The sequence below is a fragment of the Frieseomelitta varia genome, unplaced genomic scaffold (assembly GCF_011392965.1).
Source record: "Frieseomelitta varia isolate USP_RPSP 00005682 unplaced genomic scaffold, Fvar_1.2 scaffold_418, whole genome shotgun sequence".
In the NCBI taxonomy this organism is placed as follows: domain Eukaryota; kingdom Metazoa; phylum Arthropoda; class Insecta; order Hymenoptera; family Apidae; genus Frieseomelitta; species Frieseomelitta varia.
In genome coordinates this window covers 147,974-173,912 of record NW_025110166.1, presented here as the reverse complement: position 1 = coordinate 173,912, position 25,939 = coordinate 147,974, and the positions used below count along the sequence as shown (strand labels likewise).

The 25,939-nt window shown below is 32.0% G+C and overlaps 1 protein-coding gene across 8 annotated transcripts in view; it reads left to right on the top strand.

Moving 5' to 3' along the window:
• Window positions 1–25,939, top strand: part of LOC122531850 (dual 3',5'-cyclic-AMP and -GMP phosphodiesterase 11-like) — a 211,079-nt gene that overhangs the window by 82,100 nt on the left and 103,040 nt on the right. For 3 of the 8 annotated variants that reach the window (XM_043660112.1, XM_043660113.1, XM_043660114.1), the window contains one exon: window positions 10,808–10,912. Coding sequence is in view for 5 of the 8 variants with exons in the window: in XM_043660111.1 (XP_043516046.1) it covers window positions 7,334–7,460; window positions 10,808–10,912 (232 nt within the window). In the remaining 3 variants the exon portion in view is untranslated. Of the gene's footprint in view, window positions 1–7,315; window positions 7,461–10,807; window positions 10,913–22,696; window positions 24,618–25,939 lie in introns of those variants that run through there. The other 5 variants (XM_043660108.1, XM_043660107.1, XM_043660110.1 and 2 more) reach the window with 3 other exon arrangements.

The window sequence follows — 25,939 nt, the reverse complement described above, 5'->3', positions numbered from 1 at the left end:
TACCTAAAGGAGACCCAACTACTAGACCAGTTATAAAGAGTCAATTTTGACACGTCGCTAAAGACCTCGTAGTCGATGCGACGCTAAATCCCCATTTAAAAAAAAAAAAAAATATGGTCAAAAAATTCAGGACTCATATTTTCCCCCTACAAAACTAAATTTATAGTCTTTTCTAAAAAAATTGCACTAAAATATATCGAAGTTATATATGGAAAAAGTCGAGATAAACAGAGTCAACAGCATAAAACTACTCGGACTTACTTCGACCAAAAACTGACATGGCTCCCCCACTTAAAATCTCTCAAACAAGCATGTTTCCAAAAGAATCAACATCATAAAAGCCCTAGCCCACCACAGTTGAGGAACAGATCAAGAAATTCTAATAAAGACTTACCAAGCACTAATAAGAAGCAAATTGGACTATGGATCAGTATGCAATTCAGCCAAACCTAACATGATCAAAATAATCGAACCCATCCAGAACACGGCACTCAGACTAGCCACAGGAAGCTATCGCACAAGCCCAATATAGCCGGTATACTATTTGAAGCCAAAGAAATGACCCTCGAACAGAGAAGAAAATTACTTAGCTTAAGATATACAATAAAAATAACATCAACACCAAATAACCCAGCATACAACAATATACATTTGCCGACAGATTAACAAACACAACAGAAATTCAAAACTCCCGGCACCATTCTGCACAAGACTAAAAGGATATCTCAATACACGAGAAACTTCAACACCAATTATCGAACGCAACTACGGAAAAACAGCCCCATGGTCATTAAAAACACCAAAAACAAACACTGAACTGGTTAACCATAAAAAAAAAAAAAAAAAAATGAAGAAAGCAACATAGAACACAAACAGGATTTTCAGAAATTAAACGACAGCTAAGAATTACCACAAGATCTACACAGATGCTTCCAAAACCAAACATGGAATTGGATTCGCAATCGTCACAAAAAACACCACTAAAAAACAACGGCTCTCCAACCACACATCCATCCTGACTGCTGAAACACGCTATACTAGAAGCACTATGGTACATTCAAGAAAACAAATATCAATCAGCGGTAATCTACACAGATTCCTTGACCTCGGTAATCTACACAGATCAGCGGTAATCTACATTCCTTGACCTCGATAAACGCGATAACAAACACTAGTGCCACCAAAAGACACGAAGTCATATAAATTATTCAAGAAACATACACCGAACTTACCAACGACCATAAACAAATAATTATCATCTGGATCCCTTCACATCAAGGAATAGAAGGAAACGAGAAAGCTGACTCCTTAGCTAAAGAAGCAACAACAGACAACCGGACAAACGAATTCAACATCCCACACTAAGACCTACTAGTTTCAACGACCAAAGCTGAAAAAGAATGAAACAGAATTTGGACTACGACAAACAGAACCAAAATACACGACATAGCACATCATTTCTACCAAAAGATACCAAACAATATAAGTAGAAAAGAAAGGATAGCTATGACTAGACTTCGAATCGGACACTCCAAGATCACACACGAGTACCTCCTAACCAAAACAGAACCACCTTTCTGCAACACCTGCAACCAACAAATTACCACCCAACACCTGCTATATGAATGCAGAAAATACCGAAGCATAAGAAATAAATATGGATTAAACCAAAACACCGCTCTAACCTGCCAGAAACAACAAAAAAACGTTATTACCTAAAGAAGACCCAACTACTCGACCAGATATAAAGAGAAAATTCCAGCACGTCGCTAAACACCTCGTAGTCGATGCGACTCTAAACCCCCTTATAAAAAAAAAAAAAGAATATTGAAAATCTACATGAGTTATTCGTATTAAATACGATTCGAATAATTGGAGAATGTAAACAAAGATTTTTCACTTTATACGCGTTTAGCCTGCTACAAAGGCAGCGTGGTATTGCAATTGTTCTGAAATCAAGTACTCATAAAATGAATTGCAGAGGATATGAAACGAAAAAAAAAAAAAACGTATATTAAACTAGTACTAGGAGGAAAAATCTGTAAAGGAAATTTCGAAATTTATAAACAGAAGCATATGTACAATTTATTATATGTTCAGAAAATGTAAAAATGAAGGAAATCTTACGAATAAATCTCGTATTGGACGACCAAATAAAATTAACGGAGAGAAAGAGAAGAAATGACTCTTCATCACATTCAAAAAAACATCCCTTTATTTCCAGACTACAATTTGTGTCAATGGTAACAACATTGTTTAACAAAGAAATGCATTCATAATTATTTCACAGACTATTGAGAAAACATAGTTTGAATGTACGAGTTTCAAAGAAAAAAACCATTCATTAATAAAAACACTAAAGTTTTACGTTTAAAATATGCCAAAGAATTTATTAATAAAGATAATTCTTTGTTAAGTACAGTATTGTTCTTCGATGAAAGTAAATTTGATGTTTTTGGTAATTATGGTTGTAAAATTGTATGGAAGAGAAAAAAATAGAGAATTAAATCGAAAAAATCAATGGCCTACAGTAAAATATCGGTGAGGCAGCGAGTGCAGTAGGATATTTTATTTTTATTGATTGGATTTTAGATAAAGTGAAATATTTGAAAATTTTGAAAAAAGTCTGGATAAGCTAAATTTGCTAGAAAAATTATTATTTTCAGCAAGACAACGATCCGAAGCGTTCGGGTAAAATTGTAAAAAACTGACAACTGTACAACATTCCGCATTCACTATAAAAATGTGATCTGAATTCCATAGAGCATTTGTAGGACGAGATAGACAAAAGATTAAGAATCACGAAAATTACGCTATAGGCAAACCAAAAATTTATATAAAAAAGTATGACAATCTGACATCTTCCATGGAAAATCGTCTTCGAGAAGTGATAAAAGCGAAAGTAGATCGACTTTTTACTGAAAATTCTAAAAATACATATTATAATATCCATTGTGAATACTTCTGTGACGCATGATTTTATATTAGTTGTAATAAAATCATTTTAGCAATCTTCTAAAATTAGATGCTATTTGATTTTAATACACATAATCTTCATACATACCCCATATATATATATAAATTTAAAAATATATAGAGATGTTCTGTAAGCTGAACTTGTAAAGCATGTTGTTCGATTTTAATAAAGTTAATACATAATCCTCAATGTGAGTTAAGAACAAGTGTTTCGTACTGCGCACATAGGATTTTGTTACAGTACGTTCTAAGCTTTGATCTACCTTTTATTAGAATTTGTGTAATCTATACTACTTACTATTTAGATATCTTTATTAGTGGCATGTGCCAGCTCTCTTGAAACGTGTCTAAAATGGCGCATTGCTCAGCTTTGAGGGTCACAAAGTGGAGTTTCTTAAATTGGAACTGTGCGAGTAATAATCGTTGGGTGATAAATTTACCGGACTTAAACATTCTAAACACAAAAAAATTTGAATCACCGAAGAGCGCAGAACGGCTCTGACATTAAATGGTTCTTTGTGTTCGGAATGTTTTTGGAATTACTTACCATTTTTATGTATGCAATATTATCGACGTTGTTTTATGCGTAGCAATGATTTAAATCAAAGCTAGTTTCCTGTGATAATTAAAAAGAAGTTTCCTGTAGTATTACAAATAAAGTAATTTTTCAATCGTATTATCATACAATGGTAATTTCCATTTGATTGAAATGACAATTTCCTATAGAATCTGTCATATTTTTCATGTTTTCCAATTTTATTTTCCATTGTGGTCAATTCATTATTCTTCACACAAATTTTATAAATTTACAATGATGAACTTTTAAACATTTGAATGATGTTTCGAAAAACATGAAGAAAAATTTGTGCATCTTTTATATTGCATTATAATTTTTCTCATATCTTGACATAACTGTGTTAATAGTCGATAGTTACTATATAAAAAATTTTTCAAACTATTAATTGAGCAAATATAATTTTCTCTCGATCTTGAATGAATATTGAAAATTACAAATGAATTTTTATTTCTCAACTTAAATATTTTTCGTACTAGCTGACATTGGAACAACCAATTTATTCGCAATACTTTTAACTTTGGGTACTTAATTATCAAAAGTTTTGGATATTTAAAATTATCAAAAGTAATTACCAAAAGGTCATTTCAAGGTTATATTCTAGATTGCTAAGTTCATCTCGATATCGATTACAACATAGCGTTACAAAAGATAGATATTAATATGGCAGAAAAGTATGATGATCTTGAAAAAACTTTTCAAAATGATCTTCACAGAATCTTTTTTAATAACATTAGATGCACGCCTTGAAACTATTTAAATTCTATATAGTCACTTTTTTTTTAAATCTAAGCTATTGATGGTAGTCTGAATAATTTAGATGTTCGACTTAAAATTAATACCATGTAAGATAATTAGAATTAATAGTGTTTGTATTGCGTTGTTTGGTACATGTATTTGAAAGATTGTATTTGGAAAACTGTTGGTTCCTGTCGAGATACTCCCAAAATTCAACATACTCCCATTAAAGACAGAGAAAAGATCAATCAGTGTACTTTACAGATCTCACCTACATTCTTTTCTTAATAATAATAAAGGATATGGGTAGAAATATAAATACATAAAATTACGCAGATCTGTCACTGCATTTTTTTATTTGTTCACTTAAAGAAGAAAATAATCTCTGGTCTGGAACACTTATTTTTCATTCACAGAGTTATTATTTTAATCAACACATCGTAGGTGAAAATTCAATATATTGAATTTGAAATGTTCTAGAACAAATATGAATTATTGAGAATGAAAATGAACTACAATAATTCCAATAATCAACAAATTGAGTGACACGTTGTTTGAAATAAACGTGAGCACAGAATACTTAGATGATAAAACGATTAATTTCATTGTCTAGATTTGATTTGAAAGAAAGTGAATTTTTCAATCTGCATATATATATATATATATAGTCTTTATATATAGAATCTTGAATAATTTTGCTGTAGATAATAAGTGTTTATTGATTTGCAGTTAAAGATATCATAAATGTCATAAATAATATTAATAATAATGTAATGATAAATCAACACTTCCTAATAAACAAAATATTATTTATAATATTAATAATAATTAATTAACAATCCTGTTAACAATAATATTTTAGTCTTTAAATTCTGTTTAAATGATTATTTAACAATATTATAAATAAAATATAAACTTTAAATTTTTATATAGTCAATAATTGTAATTATCGATATTTTTAATTTATCGAATTGAGAATTATTAAAAGTTTTAACCTGTACATCAGATTAATTGCAATAGAGAACTTTTACGCTGAGGATTTAATCATATCACAACTAATAAATACCACTTAAATAACGAAAATGAAAGTTTTAAATATTATATTGATTGCTTCAAAGTTCTGATCTACCGAGTAAAAGCAGAATAAAAATGCGAAATGTGAAATTACATATTTTTTTTTTATATTTCCAACATTTTAGCGCGTATCACGTGTCCTTTTTAGCGTTCAAAGAACATGAAACAGGAACGATAATGAAAAATGCCAATGATAAATTATAACCAATGTCAGCCCTCGGCGTCCTTTGTATTCTCATTACCCTGATATCATTGATATAATCAAATTTGATTTATATTTCATATCAAAGTTATAAAGTACGAGTGGGATTTCCACGAAAAAATGCAATTTCATTAATATGTGTCAGTTTGTAAGGAAATATAACAAAAATTTAATATTTACTTAATATCTAATATTTAATAGTCTAATTAAAATTTTATTTTTCATAAAACATTTATCAATGTTATATTTTAATTTTTCCTAGATATTATATTTTAAAATTTTGTAGAATGTGTAATACGAACAGATAAAATGTGTAATATTAACAGACTGTGTTAAATTGTAATAATATCATATTTTAATACGTAAAATATTTTTTCTTTTCATTTAAAATAAATACATTTTTGTTTTTTTATTAAATAAGTTTATTATTGTGCCATTGAATTCGGCAAACTTTCGTTACCAGCTGCTGTGACATCGTTATTTGTTAATATGAATTTCATGCGCATTCAGTATGCATATATCGTTGCAAAGGAAATATTAAAGAATTCTCGATATTATTTTAAAGAAAAGACGTATGAGATGTAAATGAGTTTGCAATTTTATGTAAACTAATAAATGATGTATTTTTTGATATAATCCAACTGAAAAACTGTTCGAAGAAACGTTTCATATCCTGTAACCTAATGTCTTATTAAAGTTTCTTATAAATATTTGAAGCTGCAAATGGAACAATGAACAATTACAAAAGAGGTGATAAATTATATTGTATATAGTGTCTGAGAAAAAATTTTTGAAGTGATTTTTGAAATAATAGTTGAAAAAATATTATATTCAATTTTTTCCAAAAAATAACGCGTCAAAATTTGTTAATATTCCAAATTATATAAAAGAAACGTCAAAATAAAATTTGCAAATTAACTATATAACTTTTCATTTCTAATTTTAAAATTAAAATTCTAAATCTTAAGGGCATTAGAAAAAAAGAAACATGTAACTTTACATGACGATTTCACTTTTTACGTTACTCTTTACTAAAACTTTATCAAAGAAAACTGAATACAACAAAATGTAACAGTGTTGTCTTTTGAGTTTCTATAATATCATTCTATTCCATCCGATAGATAGCGAAACTTTTGGAACTTTCGTGTCACGAAAACTTCCAAATATCAAAAATATCAACCGATGCTGCAAGAGTGTACTTCTCATTGTAGTGTTTCCTCGTTAGTAAAAATAATTTACTATGCCCGTTTTCCAGTTCGATCGGCAAATGCTGCACGAACGATGCCGAAAATAACATTTTGACTACACATCGATAATTATAATAGCGGGCATTAGCTTGATGAGCACGGGAACTAGGCCTAACGATCGTAAAACCCTTAATTAACGTTCGTATTTCTTAACGATTGTGCCAGGCACGAAGAGGTGTACGCAGCGAAGAATCCCATAAGCTCTCGAATTCGAGCGGAACTTCTCATGTCGATATCGCGCGTAGGAACAAGTCGGTGGATGTATGTAGGAGGATGACTCGTTGAGAAATCGTATCGAAACACGCACGTCCGTTCTTCCTTTCCCATTTACTAGTGCCGATTCTCGTATGAGTAGAGAGAATTCGTCCGATAGTTCCACCTCCTCTCTCACCAACTTGATCCATCCATTTCCACCCTCTTTCTTTCACTCAACTCGACTCGACTCGATTCGACTCGACTCGACTCGACTCGACTCGACTCGACTCGCTTCGACTCGGTGAACGCGGTGTGTTGCTGGTCGCGATGGCACTCGATCGGCGGAATCGTTGCGAGACGAATCGCGACACCAAGAGGAAACTTTTCTGCATTTGTACCTGCAGTTATACCACCGCATCGAGTCCCGAAAACGACGACAGGATTCACTGTTTTAGTAAGTCATCTCGTCGTCAACTTGGTGTTCGTTCAATGTTTTCTGTATATTTTCCTACGATGTTCATTTTTGAACTGTTTTATGCAATATCTGTTCTTGCACCTACTCCCTGTTATAGTCGCGCCTTTGCGAGTCGAATGCAAACTTTTCTTAGATAATAAAATGGAAAGAAAGACACGGTTATGATTTAACCCCTTGCGCTGGAATCACGTGCCACGCACGTCGAGAACTTTCTGTTCCAAAATTGTAATATTTTCTCAATTTGAAGTATATAATAAGTAAAACAAAATAGGCAAAACAAATAATAAATTTATTATTTCTCATATATCTAATTTCTATCCAGTGATATCGTACCGACGAGTTCAAAAAGAAATCGACGAATTATTGTATACGGCTTGGTCATTCGTTATGGTCCGCAATCAGTTGCTAGCGCAACTGGTTAAGGATACATTTGAACGATGCATTTGAATAAAAGAATTTTTGCACAGCCGTTGTGCGTCACGTAAAAATAATTAAATTCATCATTATACGTATAGATTCTGTGATGTAACAATCATACGATTTTATTATTTTAAAGGATATTTTTACTGATTTATTCAAATTAATATTTTAATATTTGTTAATATTTCATAAAAACTTTTAAAAGTTGTCTCTCCAATTTTCGTTTAATTCTATATTTCTATTGATCTCTACATATCTACACGTGTTTTACAATTTTCATACGAATCGAAATATTTTAAACATCACTTGTACAACTTGGACTTAATAAAAATTAGATGAGAATCTTTTAATGGAGTAAAAGTGTACAAAAATATCATCAATTCCATTGGAAGTTATAAATATTATTTAAAGAAAAAAGGAAGCAAAATTAAAATTTAAACATACATTAAATCATAAATTATTGTATTCTGCATCATTATTGCATTTAATTATAGTAAATTTTCATTATTAACTACACATTTAAATAAATAATATTAATAAATTATTACATATAAGGAAAATTACTATCATAATTTTAATTGTAATTATGATTTATTTAAAATATATAATTATATTTATTATATATTTATTTTAAAATAATTAATTGTCTATATCAATTCCTTTATGGGAATCTAAAAAAAAATCTAATTTTCTAAATCTGTATTTTATCGTCCAGTTTAATCGTAACATGTTTCTTATCTGTATTATATTTATTATTCTGCCCTATACCATTTAACAGTAAATATATAATATTATATATTTTATTAATACCTAATTCTGTTGAGTAAAATATTAAATAGCAGTATTTCAGAGATAAAGAGATTAAATATAAATTATTGAAAATAATAGTTGCGAATAATTTTTCCTCGAATATTCTAATGATATACATATATGTAATTTTAAAAGCTATAAACAATTAATTAACATTTTTAGATGAATTAATAATTATATTGGTTCTAAGCAGTGTTCAATTTTCATTGCACTTGCAAATAGTTTTGTTGCTTGTAATATAATGCGATAAGCTCTTATAAATGCAAGCAAGACAATACAACAATTTGTTTATAGAGTAAAATGATCTTGTTATACCATCAAAAATGAAAATGACGAACCACCTACTTCAGAACAGATTATCTTTGTTAGAGGAATCGTCGATAGAGCTTATTAAAGCGAATGTAAGACGAAGTAATCCGACACACTGGCTCGTATTTTATTTCACTATCAAAAATGATAAATGCACGATTGTTGAACGCTACGAGGGTGTACTCTTTTGTCTGTGTCATATCATTTTTCATAATATGAAAAGAAAATATGATTGAACGATACCTTAATCTATGTAAGTGTAATTGTAAATGTACGTATATCTTTATATCGAAATTTTATATTTTCTTAACTCACGATCAGTATGACTTTTAATTCACAGATATAATTTACATAAATTATAGTACAATGTTGTACTTTTTTGCCTTGTTTTTTGTCTTGTTCCGTCGTATTTGAAATTCCGTCAATAATAATATTCATTCGTTCGAAATAACGTATGATTTTGTATGTCTCCTTAGATATTTACACTATCATTATTTTGTATATATTAATATCATTAAAGTATGATTCAGTAGAAATTTTTTTAATTTTCTTAATAAAAACTTCATTATAATTTCAATGAGGTTGCATTATTTGTATATAATTTATTTAACTACAAGTGTTTCATAATCTTAGAAATAACAAGTTAACACTCGATATTAATGTTATTTTGTTATATGTATATAATGTATTTTTTTCATTATTGTACAAATAATAGATCGGATCATTATTGTACAAATAATTTTCATTATTTTGGGAAAGTATATTGTGAAGAAAAACGTCAGATTAATTATATAAAGCGCAGTCGGAAGTTTTACTTTTAAAGTTATACTGCTGTAATGTTATTATAAAGATGCTGTACAAGTACGTTAAATGTGTGGAATATTTAGAGTATTTAAATAAGAATATTTAAACAAATTTTAAAACTGGGATTTAATGCTAGAGCAGCTTGGGAATGAAAAAAAAGCAGTATATATCTGTCAATCAACAGTTAGAATGCTCAAGTGTTTTTATTAATTTGGAAATTCTACTGCTACTGGTTTCTTTCTTGAACAAGAAAAAGGAAATATAGCACTTTGATAATGTGATGATTTGAAAATAATCCAGGCAATGATGTGAGACATTTTTCTACAAAATGAGTTGGAAATTCAAATAGTTGTGAACATTGTCTTAATTTTAAAAACACACACCAAGAATTTAAAAATTACTACACTATATTTTAGTAATAGGAAGCTCAATGTTCATTCTTTAACATATTGTTAAGTTTCTTATTACTGAATTGTAGAAATATTATCACAAAATATATTCTATAATGATGAATATCTTACCATTCAAAAATTTCTTCTCTTGTCTTTTTATTAATTCAGAGATTTTACTGTATTTCATTCCGCTAAAAAAAATCTTGACGTATTATATTTATTTCAAAGCTCAAAAGAAGGATTAAATAATACTTTATATAAAGAATCAATAAAGTATTAATTGTATTATAAAATAAAACTATAAAATAAAACTGTATTATAAAATAAAACAATTGAAAAATTTTATTATTCAATCAATTCTGAATATAAAAAATAAGATGTGTTCCAAGACTTTTGACTCTACATACATACAATATATGTATGTATGTATGTATGTATGTATGTAGTTGAGCAGAAGGAGAATAAAAATAGCGTTTTGCCGCGTTTTGTTATTCGTGCAATCGCCCGACAATTAATAAAAAAAAAAAAAAATGTATTGAGTCGGAAGCTTAACCGTACATGGTTGTGAACGTTGTTTTAATTTTATTTTAGGTACGCGGAACGCAGTCAAGCTGGCTGCCTCCGCCGGTAACCCCTCCGCTGCCGTCGCCGCCTCCGCGCATCCTCCTGTGCTTTGGAGCTCGCGCAGGAAGCCCGGTAAGTTCATGTGCACGCGTATTATTTCCTATTTCTCTTATTTCAAAATTCATTCTCTAATATCAAAACAACGTGGGAAGTGTCTGCCCGTTTTCTTGACAGAAAGAGCGCAATTACTACCAATTGGTAATTTTACGGTATTATTGTTATTAGTGAGGTAATTAATTGTTGCAAATTGTATCATTGAGACACACATAACTATAATAACTTACGTTAACAGAACCTAACAGCTGTTAGATGACAGAAGTTAACAGAATATTTTAAAGATATAAAATAATAGAAAAATTTAATCAAATTAAAAATCATAAAATTAAGTAATTTAACTGTAGTTCGTGTTATGGTTTCTAATGTTATGGTTTTAATGATACAGTTAAGAATCAGTAGCCCATTTAAAGATGATAGTAATAAATAAATACCAAGAAAATTGATAATAATCGTATTTCTAATTTTTTATATTAAAGAAAGAATTTGATTGTGTACATTGTATATGACAAGAATTACTTAATTGATTACTTATTAGGAAAAATTTTTTCAATATATACCATTTTTTGAGCCGAAAGGACATATTTGTTGGGCAAAGTGATGATTTTCTTAATAATTTCTATGTTTCACGCTTATTTTATGGTAACAGCATTTAGACATAATACGACAATAATGGTGAAAAAAGTAGTCTTAGTTTAAAGAATGAAAGTACATCAACGGAAAATAAATCTACTAATTTGAAGAATGTAAAATAGAAACAGAAATTATATAAACTTGCATGAAACAATGCCGCAACATTATTGATCAAACATTGATATGGGAAAAAAAAAAACAGAAAGATTGCTTATTTCTCTTCAATATTAATTTTTTACGTTTGTTTTGAAATACGTGACAATAAACTGAATGTTATAATTAAATAATATCCAAATACAAAGTAACAAAGGATATACACAATATTGTGAATTTATGTAAATTGTGCATAAAAGATATTTAATAATTTATAATTGCTTAAATTACTGTCGAGAAAAGTATATTTCTTTTACATTTATATATAAAATTTATAATTCTTCTATTCAACAGGAGTTGTCGAAAAAGTATAATACAACGATTTTCTGTATTGTTGTTCGAAAAGCTTTTATGCATACAGATATGATTTTATTGGTACGATTGAAGAAACAATGTTAAATTAATGTAACGTTACAGCGATTGTTCGTCCTCGTCGTGCATCTGACAGGATCGTGAAGCATGCAATTGGCCCGGGGGTTAATTTCTCCGCGACCGGCTAATTCGATACGAGTCGTGCTTGTTTGACCCCCACTTATTGACCCTGGCCAGTTAATTCACAAACTCTCGGAACTCTTTAGAGATTGGAGCGTGCAACTGCTCCTATGTTTCACACATATTTTAGTAATAGATTTCGCAACAATAATAATTTTGAAGCATTTTAATTTGCGAACTCTGTTGATTACGCGCATCGTTTTCACCGTGATAGAAAGCGTCTAATTAACATAGAAGTCATAAATAGTTACTTTTCAATCTTTATGAAAGTGACTGAAATTATTGTTATATTTTTCTATTATTTTTCTTAATATACGGATTTCATAAGTATACTTATATATTTTTCTGGATATCTAATTACATAATTAAATTCGCATAAAATACAGAAGACATAAGATACTTTATTATAACGGAAAATGTGTATTTACAATGCAGAATAATTTTAATTATGTTGCATAAAAAAAATCTTTAAAATTTATCTTTTAAAAAATTAGGAAAATATATATACTTATTGAATAAGTATATTAAAGTAGTGCCAAAATATAACGATAATTGAACGGTCTAGTAGAAGATGAGTTATTAAACTTTTATGAAAAGCAGTATTGCAATAAAATTTTTGTAATTAAAACTACTACTTTTTTATTTTAACATGTACTTATAAATTAAACCAAGAGATGTTAAAGTTAATAAAAATCAAATTTTTTAACATTTTGTGGTATAGCTCTTTCTTTCCTGATAAAATAAAAAATAAGATACATTTTTACTTGTAAAGTTTAAGTAACAATACTATTATTTTGGTGAATCTCTCTTTATTTTAATGATTCTAAATTACAAGATTTCTATATTATTATTTCTGTATTATTTATTTTTATAATAATGATTATTTTTAGTTGTAAAAAAGGTATGTTGATATACTTTTAAAGTTACTTTAAAAGTAAAAGAATTATTCACAGTTTTAAAGATTTATATTATCATTCATTATATCATAATGTTAATTCAGAAATTATGTCAATTATGTTTTCTTTTTTGATTAAATTCTGTTCGAAAACTGATTGTAACAATAATTTTTGGAGAAACTGCAATCATGAAGAATATTATGTAAATATGCATATAAATGTTCATGAGAATTTCGAATACTTATCGTAGAAAAACTTTTATGCATATATTGCATGTATTATATAAAATATTTTGAAATTTCATTATTGTTATAATGTGAATTATAATTATAATAAATATAATTGGTAATAAAATTTGAAACTTAACTGGAAATGTACATATATAGAAATTACAAGATATTTATTACAAGTGTATGTATAAAATTAGTATATAGCATGAATAGTCATCTTGAACATGTAATAAATGTTAAATATGGCACCATTAAATATTAAGACTTATTAATTGAATAAATAATTGATTAAGTCGTGATATCTACAAAATATTGTAATATATATTTGTATTAATTTTTTGTAATTTATATATATATATATATATATATATATATATATATATAGAAATTACAATCATAATTATATTAATCAAGTTTGAAATAAATCTAGAAATATATATATATATATATATATATATATATATATATATATATATATATTTCTAGATTTATTTCAAACTTGACTAATATAATTATGATAGTCAGATCTCACTATATTGTTAATGAAACGTCAAAATATTTTGTATAGCTCACTTAATAAATTCATAAAAAGTTCCTATAACTTGAATAACATTTAAATTTAAACACAGTCTTTAATATGAAATTAATTAATGTACATTTTATATTTGATGCAACGTCATCGGTCGTACAGATACGCATAAAATGAAAAATAATCTAGCAATGAAAAGCGAGCAAAATGAAAGAAGGTAAACATGAAGAGAACGATACGTATAGTAAATGCACACAAGTTTAATACTTTAAATACAATACGACCTACCGAAACGAAATATATATCGGATAATTTTTCGATCGCGATACGAAGAAACTACCGTGACCTTGAAGCTAGTAACGAAACGAAGGCATTGCGTTCTCGCGACATTGACACGCTTGTCAATGCCAATGGCAGCTTGGTCCTAGACACGTTTTCAGACCGATCTTTTACCTTCTCTCCCGATCCTGTCTTACGATACATCTCGTGTTCCAAACAAGTTATGTTATTGCTTTGGCCCGTACGTGGGCCGAGAGAGGAAGGTCGCGACCTCCCTGAATTAGTGGCGTCCTAATTGACATATCCGTCCGAGCGTTTTCAGCTTGAAGAAGCGCAGCTGCGAGGATCAAAGACAGAGGAAGGAAAGATCTCGTTGTGAACAAGTCAACGAGATTATGAAACGAAATTCTATTCAGAAATTTCTTGAATTAAACACTTTGTATACCTATCTCAGGGAAGAGCTATATTTCATCCTTACAATTATTGCTGTTGTTCCACAAATGATCTATCGAAACATTTAAAAGGATATTAATTAAAACAAGATGGTACATTTTTATTTCCATAATGTGTTTATTTTTATTTAATTTTCGTCTCATTCCTATTTTCTTTTCTTTTATTTTGTTTCATTATTAAATATTTTTATATGTTTCTTTTTATTTGAGTTTACAGATACGTAATTAATACGAATAAATATTTTATATATTTAAAATGTATTAGTAAATGAATTGCCACGCTATATCAATTATTATACAAATATAATTTCTATTGTAATATAACTCTTCAATTCAAGGCAGTATATATTTTATTCATTTCATTTTCATTGTTATCGTTTCCACGAATTTAATTATAATCATTGCAATTGATCTTAATTATTAATCAAATGATACTTAATTGTTATCTCTATAATTTTATCGAATGAACATATGATTAAAATAACACAGTAAGTAATTGTTATTTATCGAAGGGAAAAAGTAATTTCTATTGCTTACATTTTTATATCATAATAATTAAATATTTTATTGAATATTGCCACGTGTAAATATATTACACTTAACGCGAATTACACACGAATTACATATAAAATATAGCACATAAATTATCATATAAAACATAGCACATGATTAAAAATTTATTGTTAGTTCCCTGAATCTTATTATTAAACTTTCAATATTTCAATATTCAAAACTCTTATATCTATGGTAAATTATGGTAAATTATATTTAAATATTACAAAATACAATTATTTTCTTTTTTAATTTTTCAATGATTTGTTATATATTGTAACATTCTTCATACACTTTAATTAAAGAGATTAATATTAGATTAGCTTAATTACACTCATGTGTAATTATTTCTGCATCATATATGTTACACAATTCTTATTATTGTCAATAATTAGAGTATGCTTTTAGATTACTATATTTATAAAGAAAAAGAAGACATTAAAGCAAATAATTTATTTTTTTCACTTATTTGACCACTTCTTACAACTCTTTAATAAAACTGTCATTGTTATTCTTTCCTTCGATAAATTTTGTAAATTTAATATAGCTGTTTGTTTGTTTTGTTTCCATCATTCAAAAAGCTCTTAACAATTTAATTCAACTTTGTTATTGAATAACAACACGGTAACAGAATTATAATTAAAATTTTCGTTAATAATTGTCGTGTTTCGTAATTGGACTTATAGTGTATATTTGCTTTTTCTGAAACGTGAGAAGAAAAAACGAGTGGTCATATCGTGTTTAAATTACGTTTAAATTGCATTAAAACAAATTTTTGCAAACTGTAGAAGTGGTAAAATGGTAATGTTACTTAAGACTGTGTGACACGAGAACGCAAGCTTAGCAGTAAGAAGAGGAGAAAACGATACACGGGTTAATTACGAGATCGCTGCTAAGAGAATTCCTTAACGAGTACCCAGTCGATTAGAGAGTTGCAACTGCCGTCGTCGTGAGGTAACGGTCGAGAAACGCGCGACTTCAGAAGAGAAATCTTCTTCCTTTCGTTCCTTGTCTTTGGTCATGACGAGTAATAGCGAACACGCTAGATGAATCTCGAAATCCCATATTCGTCAGTCTCTGGCACGATGAAATTTATCTTTCAAACGAAACGCTTTTACTTTGCCGGAACGTCATTCATTTCTCATTGTCAAACGTTGTAACGTTACCTACGAAGCGTATGATGTCCTTACCAGAACGTGTTACGATATTCACTTTATACATATTTATAAACTTATGTACTTAAATATCTACATAAACTTATATTAAATGTTTTATGTAGTTTTGAAAGATTTTTCAAAACGAATCTTCTACAAAAATATCTGCCTTATGTTGTATGTTATCGTTCTGTTTGGAAAAAATGTTTCATTTGCAAGATAACGATTTATGAAAAATATTTTGCAAAAGGTTGAATATATTAAATATAAACATAAGTACTTTATAAGTATCTATAAACTTATGTATTTGAATTTATATTCATATAAAATTTTGTATTGAATGTTTTATAAGTTTTAAAAGATTTTTCAAGACGAAGCTTACTGGAAACTGCATTAAATATTATCGTTTTGCTAATGAAAAATATTTCATTTGCAAGTTAATGATTTCTGAAAACTCAATTTTACAAAAGGTTAAAATTAAGTGTAAGTAGTACCTTTCGCAATTAATTACCAAATTCTTTCCATAAATCGTGCAAGTAAAATATTTTTTTAAACAAGAAGACAATACATGGTAAAGTTTATATAGAAAATTTCGTTTCGATTTTAAAACAGCTTCTCATATACATAATCATCTTGAGGATAATCAGTCTATGAAGATGAAATTTCCACTAAGAATTACAAATGGGACGTAAGTGGTATTTCCTTAAAACATGTAATAGAATTTTAAAATTTTCTTAAAAAGATTATGACGAAATCGTTCCTGGATCGCGTTCAAGATTAGACAAATACGTTTTCGTAGAATTTCAGTCAGTCCATTATCCACGTTTGACGTTTGTGTTTCTATTGACATAAATATATGACATCCCGCAGTGTATTTACTTACTTTAACCTATATTATACATATATAATTAGAGATTTCTAGCAATTTTGTTCGTTGTAAATATTTTTCGCTGGAAAAATTGGACACTAACAATTGTACTGAATTTCTCTTTAGAAGTAACTTTGTCGGTAAAATTAAAAATTTATGAAGTAAAAAAAAAAGTTAAACGCAATTGAAATATGTTAAACACTGTGATGTGTATTTGACTACGTCAACTCGTTCGAAGAATCATAGACGCGTTTGGCTACTTTTTCTGTGCTTTACGTAGTCGAGGAGAAAAGAGAGACAAGAGGTTAATGCAACGTTTCCTGAAACATGAGGTAATCTCCGATCTACAGCCGACATTTCAGTACTAGTACGACCGGACACGCCCGCGCTTCCAGCCGTTTTCATTAGTTCAGTCGTCAAAAGCGGCGACATCCGCGGAGATGTAATAGATTGTATAATTGCAATTCCTTCATCGTTCTTCAGATTTTTAAATCACTTTCTAATTTCGTTGTTACTGATTTTATTAACATATTTATTAATTTTTTATTATTATATAATCTTCTCACGAGTATTTATTAAGAAATTTTACGCTTATTTATTAACGTTTAACCCCTTGCGCTGACAACTTGGTTGCGCGGACCATAAAGAATGACCGAATCGTATACAATAATTCTTGCTTTCTTTTTCGTTTAAACTACTCGTCGGTATGATATCACTGGATAGAAATTAAGAAGTAACAAACTTATCACTTGTTTTGCCTGGGTTACATTTAAATATACTTAAAATTGAGAAAATGTTGTAATTTGGTACAAAAAAATTCTCGACGTACGTAGCACGTCATTCCAGCGCAAAAGGTCAATGACGCTTCTCTGGTTAATGATAACGAGATCGTTTTACGCATTTTTGCGCAAATTTATATTTTCTAGAATATGTAATTAAAAAAACTCGGTAGAAAATTATTTCACGCGTTAAGTGATGTAGAAAGCGATGTATACTTCGGCTGTTTTATATATTTTTTCATGTTGTGTGCATTTCGTGCAATTTTACACATTAAAATGACACATTGATTCTACAATGTATCATTCTCAACTTAACGTTAACTTAATGATTGATTCTACAATGTATCATTCTTAACGAATGCTCGTGAAACTGTGAGAATCATCTGCATACTGTGTATCAACAACAATTTCGATTCGATTAAATCAAAAAGTGACTCATCATTCTAACAACCCGTTGCATGCAACGTGACATTTAACTCTTTATTTAAACTCTGTTATCGCGTTTGAAATACCAATGCGAGAAAACGAAAGTTTTCATTGACAAAAAGCGAAACGGACAAAGGGAAAGGGAGACAGGGGATCGCCGTATCACGGTGTCCACGTATATCAACGACAATACAACGATATCATCAATACAATAGCTCGAATTGGCTGGCTCTAACTCATTCTCCGTTGCATAATCGAGAAGAGTCGTGTAGGTACGCGACTGAGACCCCTTGGTAATACGCGCACGCTCGCATCCGCGTTCGCGCTTGCGCTTACGCTCGCGCTGCCGCGCGTGCATCGTGTGCTTACCGCGTGAAAACGTGACGGAACAGCCAAGAACTTAGCTGTTGTTTTCTTTCTTCGTTTCTCCTTCTTCTTCCCCCCCCCTCCCCCCTCCTCTCTCTCTCCCTCCATCAGTCTTTTTCTTTCTCTCTCCGTCCTTCGCTATACCTCTCTTTCGTTTCGACGGTTATTTTATTGCTTCATCTCTTTTTCTACTTTATCCTTTGAATAAAGGCGTACAAGTGCATGTGCGTGGACGGTATCGCAATTCTCTTCGCACTTTTCCTTCGTCCGTTCCTTCATATAATTCGTCGTCTCGATCTATCCTACGTTTCAGATGTTTTCTTTGTATCATGACTAGCAAAGTTCGCTTTGCATAAAAAATTAACACTGACATCTGCTCTTTTCCTACAGTGCAAATATATGTGTATCGAATAGCGAAGTATCGAACCAGACGAAATTTTTTAATCGTGTAAATTACGTAAAAAATATTAGATCGTGATGCGTACAAGATAATATGAACATTGAACTTTCATTTTCTTCTGTTATTTATTTAAGTTTTTGTATAGTGAAAAATTTTTAAACGTCTATGGTAATACGAATTTTGGGAGTGGAACTTGAAATCATTGAATCACTCGTACAACTTCTGAAAGTTCGTGCAAATTTTTTTATTTTCCTTTTTTTCTTTTTGTGTGTACCATTTAACGATAACTGCTTTTATTCGTATTGTCGGTGAAATCTACAAACAATGTAAAAATTCAAATGTTGTTAAATCTCCATTTTTATTCATAAAAATTTATTATATATTTATCTCGATGTTCAACTTAAATTATAAAAATTTTATAAATAGTAATTTTGTCAAAAGAAAATTATATCGTGATTGTGGTATAATTTTTACAAATTATAAATATCAATTTGACAATGTAATTATTCTGAAATCTGTTTTGTAAAAATTTTTATTTAGGTAGTAGAATATTGGAATATTTCCATCATAAAGGACAAATTTCTTTCATGTTCATTTGTAAATTGGCGTACGTACTCTCATTTTTTAGAAAGTTTGTTTTTCTAGGGCAAGAAACATCGATGTATTATACATTCTGTCGAGTAAAACGGAAGTCAGAAACTAACACTTTCTGCAAATAACGCATATATGATTTTTATACTCCGTTTCCTCAAGAATTGTATGTAATTGCCAATATTTTCGATAAATATTTGTGAAATCAGTTTATTCTTAAAATTATTTTCGATATTCAAAATGGCCAACTCGAATTGATTTCACCGTGTGAATTTTATCGCGGTTCGTCAACCCAGAAAAATTAATCGAATTGTGAATTTATTAGCATCTTGTTTTAACAAATCCAACGGTTGAAACAGAGAAAAGAGAAAAATATTCCAGCTCCTCTGACGTGAAAACAGTCATTAACAATGGCTAATCGTTCTGACGTTATTTCGACCTACGATTTCGACGAGATTGTTAGGCAAAGTTCATTGAAAACTCTCAACTTTATTCACCGCCGTGTTTATTTTATCAGGCGTAAGTAAGTGTTTAATAATTCGCCCACGTAATGCAGTACAGTTTATTTAGAATGTACGAAAGAAAGAAGATGAAAAAATAAAAAAAAAAAAGTCTCTTAATACAAAGAATATTTACTTGTGAAACTGATATTTGTTACATTTGCACGACATGCACGCACGCGAAACCACGTGCGAATCGATTGACGCATTAAGTCGTTAATTTCATAGAATTTATTACAATTGCTTCGAAATTACTGTCCAACGTTACACGAGCGAGTTTAATTAGATATCGTTAGATCTGTATTTCTAATCGCGCGAAGTTTACCAACCAGACTTTAAATTATATTTCCCATTGTAAAAAATTTATTTTCGTTTATGCAATCGTAACGTAACGAAATGTTGCGCGGCAAACAAATTTAATTGTTCTGATACGAAGCGTGTATACAACTTCTCACGCGCGCAATCTCGACTTTCGTATTTCACAAGATAAGCAGGATCATCTTCGAGATGTTGGTCATTCGTGATACGTTTAAAAAAAAGTATCGAAGAACGAAATGTATCACCGTCGAGAGTACGATTTTTTTTTGAGCGTGTTGTGAAGAATCAAGACGAAAGCGAAGATTATTCGTTTTGACAGATTCACGTGACTGAGAAAAAAGAAATCTCTTGAATTTTTATATTATTATAATAGCGCGTTCATCACAAAACCAAATGTTATCTGCCTATAGTCTTCTGCTTTCTACCTTCAATTTCTCTCGTTTCTCACCAGCCGTTCATATACTTATGTAAATAGTAGATGAACGTGCTCGCAGTTATCACACGAAAGCCGATGTAAGCACAACACGTCGGCCAACCGAATAGATAACAATTTTTATCTGGGCACCCGTCTTCGAAGCCATCATTCTCTTTCGCTTTGGTGACGCCAGCACACTTTGCCATTTTGCCGGTAACTGGATTTCCAAAGAGAAATAAGCTTTCGATTGTTACAACCGGAAAGCTCGCATTATCGCTGTAATTGATCAAGTTTCCGCGCAGAGAACATTTTCCCTGCGTGGGATAGTAGAGTAGCGCTTGAACGCGGCAAATTTCCGCGAATACATATAAAACGCGACATTGGATATTTGCGTAAACGTCGAGACGATTCCTCCGAAAATCTTCACAATTTCTTGAACGACTTCTTCAAACAATTACCAGTTTCTGTCATCGTTAATCTCGTGCTTTTTATTTATCATCTACTCTTTGTTTATCACCGATAATGGGATTTCAAATTGATACATCCCGTAATCTTCATCGACGTGTTGTATTTGCACACATTGTCGTATTTGCGATCCCTTCAACAGCCCCGTAACATCTAAATCGAAACAATAAATCAAAATGTTAATTTAATTCGATCAAGTGACAAATAGCGGCAAATAGGTTTTCGCTCGTGATCTTCCATATGCTCTTCTTTCGAGCTTTTGTGTACAAAGAGATGGAAGAATACGCGTAGCTGCAACTTCATAGCGTTATCGACATGATATTAGATTTTGCGTTATATTCACGTTTTCCCTCGAAATCCCTCAGTTTTCCGTAAACTTTCAAAATCTCTTTTCCTCTCTTCTCTCGCTCGCGATAAAATTTTCCTTGATCTCTTCCTCTTCCTTACGTCTTTTCTCTTCGTTCGCCTCCCCTCCCCTCCCCCCACCCCCCTCCCCTCCTCTCCTCACCGCCATTGGCGGCTGGATCCGTCTCTGTCAATCGTTTCGGCACAATCGTCGCTGTCTCTCTCTTCCCCACTTTTCATCGTGCTCATCTTTCTCTTTCCAACCAATCGTCGCAGTCCTTGTCGGTGGTCTGCGCCTCTCTCTCTGTCTCGGTCCCTCTCTTTCTAATCTGTTCGGCGCTCGAGACCGTGACTGACTCGATTCGCCTCGACTCCGGCAGTCGCGGTTAAACTCGCGCAGCAGGCATTACGTGCGATTCGCACGTCACGCGCGTTGTTCGCAACACAAACGAAAGAGAGACAGAACGAAGAAAAAGAAACGACGTTCTCCGTCAGTAACGATCAAGCTTTCTGTTTCTCAATCGTACAACGTCCGATTTGTGTTTCCGACTGGCACTCGTAATTCGTTTTTTCGTCGCGCGCGTTCAAAGTCCGATTTTCATCCCGAGTGTACGAGAGTTCAAAAAAAAAAAAAAAAAAAAAAAAAGGATCGGCAGTTCAACTAACCTGATCTGTCGTCGAACCGCGAGCACGCATTGTATCGTTGCACCGTCGAAAACGTGTCAAGTCTAGCACGCAATGAGAAGAGTTTGAAGCATGTTGAAATTCACGGTGCATCGTCCTTAACCTCTTGCGCTGGCAACTGGTTCGCGAACCATAACGAGTGACCGAATACAATAATTCGTCGCTTTCTTTTTCTTTTGAACTCGTGGGTATGATATCACTCGACAGAAATTATTAAGAAGTAATAAACTTATCGTTTGTTTTGCCTGGGTTTGTTACGTTTAAATATACTTAAAACTGAGAAAATGTTGCAGTTTGGGACAAAAAATTCTCGACATGCGTGGTACATTTCAGCGTAAGAGGTTAAAATCTGCGTTTCGTAAGGCAGTGAAAATCGTGGAGAGGCGGGAGAGAACGGGCGACGGCCGAATCGGGATCAGAGTCTGGTGACATAAAAGTGAGAAAGTAAACAAGGTGTGCGCGTGCACCGTCGTGTCCACGTACGCCATGTGCGCCCGTTCATGATCAGCAAGTGCTCCGAATAACGTTGCTCTGTCGCTACGAGTCTTCGAGTTTGACTAGCGAAGAAAGAAGAAGAAAAAAAAAAAACACTCAGTATTGTTAAAAATATTGTGCATCGCAGTTTTGAAATCGCGGGGGATCAAAGAGCTTTCTTCGATTGAAACAGTGCGCGTAACGAATTGTTAAGGTTAAGTCCGTAACTTGTCGAAGAAAAAGAGAAGACTTGGCTCGTCAAAGATACGACATACGCGCCTCGTGTATTCTTGTTTCGCATAGCTGGAAAAAAAAAAAAAAAAACAAAGAGAGACAGGAAACAGAGTGCTCGTAAATCTCTCGTTCCTCATCTATATTCCGTGTCGAACGTCGGATAAGCATTTGAGATCGCGGTTGAAAAGAAGTTGGGCGCGATAAGTTTGAAAGTCAGCTGTTCGCCGATCGAGCAGAGAGAACACTGTGCTAATTCCTCTTCGGACGATCGATCGATGCTTCGATTTGCATCGCGTGTTCCGTGCACGCGTGATAATTGGCGTACGAACGTAATCCGACGAGAGTGATCCGTCCAATAAATTCATCGACAGCGAAAAATCGGCGCTCGAAAGGTGTTGAATTCGTCGAACGCTGTCCGCGAGGACCGATTGCTCTTTCGTTTCCCCTACCGTGTTAACAATTAGTGCCACGTCTTCGAGCGAACAGTTTGATCGATCGTTGAACATTCTTTACGATTAACGATCTTCCTCCGAGATGAAAGAGTGATCGACGTCGCGAATCGGAGGCGCGGCAGTCGGCTCCCAACTCGTGAACCGGTCGATTGAACGTCGTCTCCGACGAGCGACGTTCGTTTTCGACGTCGGACCCGACCATCGCGCACCGTCACCAACAGCGTACGAGCAAACAGTGATTACTAATTTACCTGATTGTTTATCAGCTAAACGGTCGTTAAACGGTGGCCAGTTCCCGTGCATGTCCAGCCTTCGTGACACGTGGAGGAAGAGGCACGTTATCGAAGAAAATTTGCCCCGAGAGGTCGGCTCGCTACGTGGGAGCGATTATAACACAAGCCAGTTCATTCATCGTCGTGCGGATTCCAGCGCAGCGGAAGTGACGAGGAGGACGACGAGAACGTTTCCCCGAAGTTCCGAAGAGCGAGCGTGTGCACGCACGCGATATCGTTGACTTTCGAAGCGAGTCGCGCCAATCGCTGGCAGTGGGTGAAAAGAGCGTGTAACGCATGTGTATATAGACGGTGTTCCGCGTGGAACGGGAAACGGGCGGAACGGAGAGAGAGAGAGTGAGAGAGTGAGAGAAAGAGAGAGAGGCGAGGACGGACAGGGATTCCAGAGAGGAACGCACGACGAGGCAAACGGTAAAGAAAGGGGCAAAGGGGAAAGAAGAGGAAGCAGCGCGAGGCATCGAGGAACAAGGATGCGGTCGTGGCGAATAACAGCGGGCTGCTGGACGACTGAGCGTCCTACGAGACGCACGGTCGCTCCTTGAAGGACACCGCGGTTTTCGTGTCCGGAGGATGGACTACTCTGTCGAAGGGAACGAGTTGCGTGCGAGACGACCGGCGTTCATTCTTACATGACGACCACGCTGTCTTATGAACCTGATTGTTCCACTTCGTCGAGGCGTCTCGCCACACTCAGCGCACGATTATGCAGCTGAAGAAAGCGATGCTTAAGATATTTGATCAATGTGAGTTGCTGATTTTGCTTCTTTATTCTATCTCCTCTTTTGCCTCTCGTTTTCACGTCCCCCTTTTTTCTTTAACTCCTAGTCGCGCGTGCGATTGCTTTCGTCTTTGACTCTGTGCAATTCGTAGTAAATACGTTTACGAACGACAGAAGGATTTATTATACATATATGAGAGTAATTGGAAATAGTTATGAGTAACACAAATATAAAGTGTGCACTATTCTTACGTTACTTAGGTCTCTTTCACTTCGTATGCCACACAAGCAATATGTAGTATTTTACTTGGTAGAAGAAATATTCAAAGAATACAGCAGGACATGTATACATATTTATTTTATATACACTTTTGAGCAACAAAGCGTATAAGTGTAAATAATAGAAAGAGATAAAGATCTTAATATTATTCATTTATATGGGATAAAAATTTTTTGATACAAGGACGTGTAAAATTACTTAATAAAAAAGAGAGAAGAATATTTAAATTACTTAATAAAATTATTTATTTAGTTAAATTACTTAATAAGAAACGAATAAAATAAAAGATAGTTGACAAAATCAGTAAACTGAATTAGATAGAGAAGAGATGTAACAAATAACTAAATTCGATTAGTTCAATACCATAATAATATCGCAAAATTATAAGTAAGATATAAAAATAATTGTTTGAAACATTCCACGGAAAGGTTTTAAATCATTGAAGAAACAAAATAATATTGCAAGGAGCTACTGGAGCTACTAGCAATTGTTTAAAACACTCCACAAAATGACTCTAAATCATCGAGAAACAAAATAAAATTACATGCCTACTGTATGCATTTTTCGGAATTTTCTGGATAAATTTCCATCATTCTTCTTTTTCACCGCTTTTTTATTTTTGTAATCTTGATCTTTAATTCATTATAATGAAACAGATGTCTCACAATCTCGATCTTGAACGAAGGATGGAAGACAAGTTAAAAACAAAAACTTTGTGTCAAAAATCTTTTTTTTTTTATCATGGTTGTGATCTTATCTTGGAGAAATAAAGGAGAAATTTAGATTAACGATATGAAAAATCTTTGGTAATTTGATACGTGTTTCGTTGCACATAGCTATCAAACACGAATACAATTTAAAAATGAAAAATGATGAACGCATTCGTCGCCTCGTTGAGGAAATAGGGTATCGAAAGTAACTGCAATTACTCTACATTTTCATGTTAATTTCCGAGTGATCGAAAGCATTTGTAAAGCATTTGTCGCAGGAGTGTATTATAGCTATGCATTAGCACATTTTCTTCTATGTTTATCGTCTATGTTTATCCATGATCATAAAGATTGGTT